Source organism: Triticum dicoccoides, chromosome 1B, assembly GCF_002162155.2.
Source record: "Triticum dicoccoides isolate Atlit2015 ecotype Zavitan chromosome 1B, WEW_v2.0, whole genome shotgun sequence".
Taxonomy (NCBI): domain Eukaryota; kingdom Viridiplantae; phylum Streptophyta; class Magnoliopsida; order Poales; family Poaceae; genus Triticum; species Triticum dicoccoides.
The window spans coordinates 34,151,008-34,160,980 of record NC_041381.1 but is presented as its reverse complement, the minus strand read 5'-3'; the positions used below and the strand labels follow the sequence as shown (position 1 = coordinate 34,160,980).

At 47.4% G+C, this 9,973-nt stretch overlaps 1 protein-coding gene across 1 annotated transcript; it reads left to right on the top strand.

Annotated features, from left to right (window-relative positions):
* Nucleotides 1–742: 742 nt before the first annotated feature.
* On the top strand, nucleotides 743–3,204 carry LOC119317588 (phenylalanine ammonia-lyase-like). The gene is made up of 2 exons (XM_037592075.1): nucleotides 743–1,137; nucleotides 1,259–3,204. Exons 1-2 carry the CDS (start codon nucleotides 743–745, stop codon nucleotides 3,003–3,005), a joined length of 2,142 nt encoding a protein of 713 aa, XP_037447972.1. The 3' UTR covers nucleotides 3,006–3,204.
* The last annotated feature ends 6,769 nt before the right edge of the window (nucleotides 3,205–9,973 follow it).

The following is a 9,973-nucleotide window of genomic DNA, read 5'->3' as shown; positions in this document are numbered from 1 at the left end:
TTTTTCCTAAGAAATCGTTTCCACCGAGCAAACTTAAGTCTGGCAAGTCAAGTGGCACTAAGAAATCTGGCAAGTCAAGTGGCACTACATCTTTCACACGTACGGTGGTATACATATCATGCAGCGCTCTAGGACCAGTGCAAACCGGAATATCCCTCGCTGGTGACCGAACACGTGCAAGCTTAAGATTAAATGGAATATGTGGGGTTCGTTGCACCCAACAAAATACTAGTGAAAGTGAAAGCTATTGTGGATCATTAGGCAGATAACAACTCCTGCTTTGGACGAGTCACAGATACTTTGTCAAAGCAAAGACCATACCTCCGTGCGTGTAGCTGTTTTTTAATACGATTTCCTACAGTAGTAGTTTATGCATCGTGCAAGCAGCCACTACGTACGCTTGTTTGAAACGTTCACCATTAGAAGGAAGAAGACGAGTGGGGAGAAGCTTGATTCGTTTCTCCTAAGAGCAATCTGGGTCGTTGCATGCATGATTAACACAAGAATACACCAACCCTGACTAGGACCAATCCAGGGGTCAAGTCCACACCCACCCACCCACCACCCTACCTATTTAACCCATGCTCTTCCTCCATTCCTCTCCAAGAAGAGCCTCCCTCGCTTTCCTCTCCAATTTGAGCTCCACTTCAGCGCAAGTCCTTCTACCACTTACAGAGTTCATCCAGATACACATACTTACAGCTGCCAAGTTTCTAGCTTACTTCTTAATTTGCATATCTCGATGGAGTGCGAGAACGGGAAGGTCGCCGGCAACGGCAATGGCTTGTGCGTGGCGCAGCCTGCACGGGCCGACCCACTGAACTGGGGGAAGGCGGCGGAGGAGCTGTCCGTGAGCCATTTGGACGCGGTGAAGTGGATGGTCGAGGAGTACCGTAGGCCGGTGGTGACCATGGAGGGGGCCAGCCTGACCATCGCCATGGTCGCCGCTGTGGCCGCCGGCAGCGACACCAGGGTGGAGCTCGATGAGTCTGCCCGCGGCCGGGTCAAGGAGAGCAGTGACTGGGTCATGAACAGCATGGCGAACGGCACAGACAGCTATGGTGTCACCACCGGCTTCGGCGCCACATCCCACCGGAGGACCAAGGAGGGCGGTGCTCTCCAGAGGGAGCTCATCAGGTACGAATCAGTTGAACTAAACCAACAACAAATTAGATATTTCAGTAGTTGATCGTCCTGTACTCCTTTTTCTTTTGTGATCTGGAAGCCTTATTTTCTTGTGCACTTATTGCTTGTTCAGATTCCTTAATGCCGGAGCCTTTGGCACCGGTGGCCACGAACATGTTCTGCCTGCCGCGGCGACAAGGGCGGCGATGCTCGTCCGTGTCAACACTCTGCTGCAGGGGTACTCCGGCATCCGCTTCGAGATCCTCGAGACGGTCGCTGCGCTTCTCAACGCCAACGTGACACCATGCCTGCCGCTCCGGGGCACGATCACCGCCTCCGGCGACCTTGTTCCACTTTCCTATATCGCGGGCCTGGTGACCGGTCGGGCAAACTCCGTGGCCACTGCCCCAGACGGCAGCAAGGTTAACGCGGCCGAGGCATTCAAGATCGCCGGTATCCAGCATGGCTTCTTTGAGCTGCAGCCCAAGGAAGGGCTTGCCATGGTGAACGGCACGGCAGTGGGCTCTGGGCTTGCATCCATGGTGCTTTTCGAGGCTAACATCCTTAGCCTCCTTGCCGAGGTTCTATCGGCCATCTTCTGCGAGGTCATGAACGGCAAGCCTGAGTACACCGACCACTTGACACACAAGCTAAAGCACCACCCCGGGCAGATCGAAGCTGCCGCCATCATGGAGCACATCCTTGAAGGAAGCTCCTACATGGCACTCGCAAAGAAGCTCGGCGAGCTTGACCCGTTGATGAAGCCAAAGCAAGATAGGTATGCACTCCGAACATCGCCACAATGGCTTGGCCCCCAGATAGAGGTGATACGCGCTGCCACCAAGTCAATCGAGCGTGAGATCAACTCTGTCAACGACAACCCACTCATTGACGTCTCCCGTGGCAAGGCCATCCATGGCGGCAACTTCCAGGGTACGCCCATCGGCGTGTCCATGGACAACACCAGGCTTGCCATTGCTGCGATCGGCAAGCTCATGTTTGCCCAGTTCTCGGAGCTGGTGAACGACCTCTACAACAACGGTTTGCCTTCCAACCTCTCCGGCGGGCGCAACCCGAGTTTGGACTATGGCTTCAAGGGAGCTGAGATTGCCATGGCCTCATACTGCTCCGAGCTCCAGTTCTTGGGCAACCCGGTGACCAACCATGTCCAAAGCGCCGAGCAACACAATCAAGATATCAACTCTCTTGGTCTCATCTCCTCCAGGAAGACCGCCGAGGCCATTGACATACTCAAGCTCATGTCATCCACATTCATGGTCGCCTTGTGTCAGGCCATCGACCTCCGCCATCTCGAGGAGAATGTCAAGGATGCCGTCAAGAACTGCGTGAAGATGACAGCCAGGAAGACATTGAGCACCACCAACAATGGGCACCTCCACAATGCGCGATTCTGCGAGAAGGACCTGCTGCTCACGATTGACCGTGAGGCGGTGTTCGCGTATGCAGACGACCCTTGCAGCGCCAACTACCCACTGATGCAGAAGATGCGTGCGGTTCTCGTGGAGCACGCCTTGGCCAATGGTGAGGCCGAGCTCGACGTGGAGTCATCTGTCTTTGCCAAGCTTGCCGCGTTCGAGCAGGAGCTCCGTGCAGAGCTACCAAAGGAGGTTGAGGCTGCCCGGATCTCCGTGGAGAACGGCACCGCCGCGCTGCAGAACCGTATCACCGAATGCCGGTCATACCCGCTCTACAGGTTGGTGCGCAAGGAGCTTGGGACTGAGTACCTGACTGGGGAGAAGACGCGGTCTCCTGGGGAAGAGGTGGACAAGGTGTTTATCGCCATGAACCAAGGCAAGCACATCGACGCGCTGCTCGAGTGCCTCAAAGAGTGGAACGGTGAGCCCTTGCCTATCTGTTGAATAGAGGATCAAGAAACTGAAGAGAAGACAGTGTGCAGAAGGCTTTGGATCTTTTTAAATGATAAATGATAATATTTTTCCAATTGTATTTTCTTAAAAATTGATGTTTTGTAAGCTGGATCAGTCTTACAGAGCTGCCATGTTGTTGCCAAAAACTGCAACTGCATACCTTGTACAACCTGATGTAAGTTAGAAGGGTACAGTGTATGACAAATATACACTGTAAAACATCTACCATTAGAACAGTGGTCTGGTGGAGACAATACCAACAGTGCAAAACATCTACCAAGCCACTGCTCTGTGGTGTCTCTGTAGTTGCCTTCTATGAATTCTTATTCTGTTTCAGTTTTCTGTTGACAAATTCAGATCTGACATGTAATGGAAGAAGGATTGTACTCTGTTATGCAGATGACTTGTTTCTCTCTGTTCCTGAATGGTCATAAGTAATTCTAAACTGATATAGCCTTGGGCCCCTTTTTCTTTTCCATTTTGTCAACCTTGTAAGAAATTACAAATTCTATTATAAGAGATCTTTCACGGTATCCTTAAATGAAACAAGACAAAGGTACCTAAATCCAAATAATCTATCCCACTTACGCTAATTAGAAAGATAAGAGCGTGCTCTGAGGCAGAGGAGGCTTACAAGCTATCGATGTGATGGCTGGTTGGCCTCCGTCAGTTAGCTGAAATTTACAGGGTGGCCGGCTGTGGCTGAAATGGACTACACAGCGGAGTAGTAGGCGTTGTCAAAGAATTCAGAGAAGAGACTGACCGAGGGAGTGATGGAGATTTTTCCGGAGTGCAGGCTGCATGTGTAATGTCATAAGAGAGAGCAATGGAGCTGCCCACCAGCTTGCATATTATGCTAGAACAGACGAGGAAGCTGCTCTTGTAGCTGATGTGCAATATATAAGCTCTCTTTCACTATAAAATTATGGAGTAGTAGTTTTGTTTCCCCTTTGATTCTGTAAGGATTGTAACAGCCCTTGATATACAATATATAAGATCTATTTCACTCTAAAAAATGATGTACATCAATGTGTTAAACTTGAATTAGAACCAGCTACATCAGAATCGCCCATAGCGTATTGTCGTCGGTATCCAGCCTAGATTATGATAAACTTTAATTGTTGTGTTCAACAGCAGGACAATGAATTCTAAAGGAGCGTAAGTAACACCAGTTTCTGTACGAGTTGCAAAACATTTGATTGTTCAATTCCCAACTGCCCTCTGTACAGTACTACCCCAATCCCCAATGTGTGGCGACCGGCGACTAGGCAAAGCAATCACATAGAAGACCACCGCATCCCCATAGCTACATCACTGAACAAAATCTGAGAATTTTTCAGGGGCGAAGGTTGCATTTTCAGGGGCAGATGATAATAAACCGATAAGTCAAGCAGAGTTAGGGTAAGGGCCAGTGTGCTCACCTCGAGCTGAGACTGGCGGCGGCGGGGCGGATTCAGCGATCTTCTTCCGGCCATTCAGGCACGTACAGCCGCGTCCCCTCTACCAGCGCCAGCGGCACCGGATCGCCGCCGCCGGCCGCCAACTAGCCATCGGCGAGCGGCGGTGTTCGTATCTCTCTTTTTTTATCGGCTGGAGCGGCCCCAGCCGAGGAGACCTTTATGTTTGGGCCAACGTCGGGGCCTCTTAAACCGTTCGCCTGGGCTAGCCCAAATACGACTGCAGCGCCGAGACAACAGGCCCACGCTGGTCGGTCTTTCCCTTCTCTTTATACACGATGTTAAGCCATAGTTAAGAGGCCCCTTCTCTTTATACAATGTAGACAGAATCTAAAAAAACAAAAATAATGTGGACAGAAGACCTCTTTTTTTAAGGGAATACTGTGGCGGTTTATATTTCATGCACGAATACGGATACATCATTGTTACATCAATTAGGAAATCCGGAGGCTCAGGTTGCCAAACAATAGTCCTCGGCGCTTCTGATCTACTCCTACTAGCTAATACATCAGCCGCCATATAGGCCTCCCCAGGGCAATGGATAAAACTAACCGAATTGAAATATCTGCATAAGAAGGTACACTCTTAAAAAAAATCTAGCCCATATAGACATAAGACCTCTTAACTCACGTCAAAAAAGAAGACCTTTAACTCGTTGTGCGGTTGGTTGTGAGAGTCACGGACGAGTCCATGTCTCACTTTAAGCGGGACAGAAGACCGCGTCGCCTGCAGCGAGCCGGCCAAGAAACCACGTTGCCTCGTTTCACTGGCGTCGCATGCATGTTTTTTTACTTTTTCTATATTTGGAAAAAATACTAAATACATGTACTACAAATAGCATAGTTATTTTTTTTGTATGCTCGTCACACATACAAAAAATGTAAATGTAGGGTAAAAATACGTATGTGACGTTTCTAAAATGTTCACATGTTCAAAAATAATGTAAGCGACTTTTTTTTGAAAAGTTATACAATGTAGAAAAAAATTCACGTGATTCAAAATAGTGTTATGTATCATTCAGAAAAATGTATCTTACAATTGCAAAAAAAAAAAAAACTTGCGTGTTTTGAACAAAACATTTGTGACATTTTAAGGAAATTGTGTATCTAGTGAAAAAAATTGTTTGCATAGTTTTCTAAAAAATGCTTGAACATGTATTTGAAAAAAAATATGTATTCAAAGAAGCATTTGAAAAAATGTTAAACATGTATTTTGAAATGTTAAACTATATAAAAAATTAGATGTATATGAAAAATGCACTATGTCTATGAAAAAAGTAGTCATGAAAACATATCTTTGATCCTAGTTCCACAGAAAGAAAATTGCAGTTGGGAGGTTTAACTGTAGCTGCGGGAATCTGCACTAACGATCTTCACTAACTCTTCTGTGCACTGCGTTCTAATTGGTAAAGATCTGATCTAACGTATTTGCTTCTTCATATTGATTTTGGACTTGCATGTACGTTTGTTTTTCTACTATGTTTTCCAACACAAATAAGAATACTTTTCTAGTTTGGAATCAATACAAAGTTCTTTATTCAATAATTTGATGAAAAGGTACAAATTTGAGAAAGTAGAGATGGTTGCAGGCTTGCAACCATAGACTAGCTATACTTAGCTTGATTTGCCACAACCGTTGAACTGCTCCTGCCATCTTTGTTCGCGTGCCTCACCAACCCACCAAGTGAATATCTGCTGAACATTGAGCATTATGCACCTGTTTTTTTTTTGAGAATATTACCATTGATTTATTCATCACAAGTCCCAATACAACACACATACATGTAATCACTCAGGAAGGGACAAGGAAGATACAAGCCCAAGAACATATGCAGAAAATCCGCCCCAAAAAATAGAAAGAAAGTTCCAAAGGAATCACTGCAATTGCCATCACCGCCATGACACCGCCAAGATGGAGCCAGGACCGGGGAATATTTATTCCAACCGTCGAGGTCGCTGCCATCCAAACGACGACTGAGGGAAACACATGTCCTAACTCTAACTAAACTACTAGCACTAGTAGAAAAAGACCCATTTGTCCCGGTTCATAAGGCCTATTTGTCCCGGTTCCCAAACCGGCACTAAAGGGTCGGTACTAAGCCCAATACCTTTAGTCCCGGTTCGCCTACGAACCGGGACAGATGGGGCTCCACGTGGCCGCTGCGGCTTGCCCTGGCAGGACGGCCTTTTGTCCCGATTGGTGGCACCAACCGGGACCAAAAGGCATCACGCGTCAGCAGTTCAGGGCGTGGGGTTTTTTTTTTAAAGGGGGGAGGGTTCGGGGGTTTTGGGGGTTTTGTAGGGTTAATTTAGGGGTTTCATATATTGTGTTAGCTAGCTAATACAGAGAAGTGCCCTCTCTTATCTCCGTGCTTGTTCGACGCTACGTACTATACGTATAGAGAAGACTCGACACGCTAGCTAGCTAGTAAGCAAATGAAGGAAACCATTAAGTACAGAAGATCATCAAGAACATATACAGAGAGAAGTGATCGACCTCTCCTTCTCCGAGAGATTGGTCGAACAACAAGTTTTCGTATATCTATCCGACGCTACTAGCTACATATATACAATATAAGATCTATTACAATCATTAAAGTCTGAAGTCAAGTGCCACATGGTATTCTCTGGATTTCTTGATGACGTGGTCAAGAAAGAATCCCGCCAATTCCTCTTGAATTACTTTTATGCGATCATGTGGTAGGAGCTCATCCCGCAGCTAGCAGATCTAAATCGAAGAAGAGGGTCAATACATGTGTATGAATCAAACTCAACACAAATGATGGTAATAAAATACAATTGTGAATATTTTTGCTTACGCACTTGATATTGTTTTTCAGTGTAACCCCGCTTATTCTTGGCCGTCTCGTTGTAGATGAGCTCGCAAACGTAGTATCCACAGAAATCATTTTCATGTTCTTGCCACAAGCACTTTACGAGAAATAGAGGTCAATCAAACTGATAAGCAAGCATGCTAAATGGTATTGATGAAACTAGCTACAATCAATGGGAGATGCGCGGAACTAGGTATAATAGTTACTTTCGGTTGCTTAAATGTCAGCTCTGTCGACAGTGCCGGAGAAATTGCGGTGAACTTTTTCCAAATTCTGCCAGACAAAGAAAATAATTATATACTTGATATCAGTAAATGAACAAAGTTGCCGATATGGTGCGACAATGATTGATTGAACTTATTTCCGGGGCATTCCAGTCATGTCTGCTTAGTCCTCGGGATCTTTTCGTCTCGAGTCTAAGACGGTTACTTCTCCCTTCTCAAGCTTAATCACTAGGAGAATAAAGTGGAAATTGCGCACACATGCACAACTCATGAGTTACATGACTACAACCTCGAGTAATAAGGGAAACTAAATATGCACAAGACAATGTAACACTCACTTGAAGTTGTAAGAAAAGAGCATTTTATCTTTGGTTTGATTTTTGAGCAACGATTTGAGCAAGTTGTCCTCGGTCTCTTCGGCTTTTTTTGACCGTGTATACATGTATGAATTTTGGGTTAATGAACCCAATGTCATAGATTTGTGCTTTTCTGCATTCGACGATCTTCAATCTGCATAATATAGCGAGGATAATTATATATACATGCAATGAAAGAGCTGAGCTATATATATAGAGACTTAATTACAGAAAATAGGATTTACAGACAGTAGCAAGCCACAAGTGATTTGTCGAGGGCCTGTTGATTGTAGAACTGGAAAAACTCGTCAAAATCAACAGTTAACAGTTCTTGGCCAATGAAGTCGTGGTCCTCTTTAATCAGCATCGACAAAGCATCCTTCCTAGACTTGTTGCAGGTTTTCATGTATCCGTCATGGAATCTTAGCATCATCGTTGTTTGAGCAAGAGTATCTTTGACGAGAGGCTTCCCATAATGGTATTTGAATTCGTCCACCTCCATTGTTTCAAATTCTACATCGTCGGGCAGGTAATCACCAATAGTGAAACCGGGCAGCAGCAGCTAATTTGCGACAATATCGCTAGACACCTTGAGCGGGGGGAATGATTGGTTCTCCTGATATCTGAGCTGGGGAATTTTCTCCCCACTTCTTCGTTCTTTTAACCTTTTGTCAGTTGAAGTGCTTCCCGACTGGCGCGCTTCTTGCACTGTCTTTTTAAGACAACGGAGATGGTTGTTATCCGGCGAACGCGGTGGTGCTCGCTTCAGGGCATTGAGAGTGCGCTTTGCTTTCACCGGATCTATCTTCTCCTCCGGAGGTGGATGTTTCTCAGCTCTTTTCGTTTCAAAGAAGTCCTTCACTTGGGCTTGAACGATCTGCTCATTTTCCTCCACGGTCATCTCGTATGGTAGCTTCTCTACAGGCTTGAGAGATGTACCGAATCTGTATTGCCTACCCCCTCTGGCTGTACTGCTAGACGCCGGAGCGGCCGCGTCTCTCTTCCGTTGCTGTTGAAGAGCTGTAGAAGGAGGCGGTGTGGTCAGACGCGCTGGAGCAGCCAAAGCGGCGGCGAATGTGTTCCGCCGTTGCCAACGAGGCGAAGGAGGAGTGGGGCTACTCGGACGCGCCGGATCAAGCGGATAAGGAGGTGGAGTACTGCCGCCCTCATGCGCCGGAGCAGGAGGCGGAGTGCCCTGATCACTCGCGAGAGGAGGAGGAGGAGGCGGATGAGGTGGAGTGCCCAGCTGACTCGCCGGAGGAGGAGGAGGAGGTGGAGGCGTGAAATTCAGAAGCTTGATGTGCTTCTTCTGCCATAGACATGGAGTCTTTAGAGCTAGACCAAGCTGAGTCTCCCCTTCACCTGTAGGGTGGTAAAGCTGGAGCTCCTCAAATCCCTCCGTTATTTCATCCACCATGACAACAGCATAGCCTTGTGGAATCGAAAGGCAGTGAAAAGTTGCGTCGGGTTCAAGAAGGAACACAGAGCCGACAGCCGCCTTGACTTTGAGGTTCTGCCATTGCGTCATAAGCTGGCACTGGTGTGACTCCGTGATAGCATCCACGGGGTAGCTAGGCTGCTGAACGAGCTCGGTGGAAGCCACGCTGCTTCTCCGCTCAGATGGCGGGGTAGCTTCTGGGGTAGCTTGGGCAGGATCTCGCTGGTTCTCAACAGCTTGTCGTTCCTCTAGCTTTCGTACCCTTGCCCGAAGCTTTTGCAGTTCGCTCAGCTCCACTTTCCTCCTCCTCTCTTGGGTTTTGTAACCGCCTGCGTTGGGAAACCCAACCTTCCATGCAACAGAGCCTGGCGTGCCTCGTGTTCGTCCAGGGTGCTCAGGATTCCCGAGGTCCTGTGTGAGCTCGTCGTTCTCTCTATCAGGAACGAACATCCCTTCCTACGCTGCCTTGATTGCTGCCTGAAGCTTCGTGATGGGTGTTGCAAGTTGCTCGTCCGTCCAATAGCACTTCCCTGTTTCAGAGTCCAAAGTTCCCCTAACCCCGAAGAACCAAGTCCTTGAACGGTCTGGCCAGTTCAATGTCTCTGGTTCGACCCCTTTAGCAATCAGGTCACTCTCAGCCTTGTCCCACAA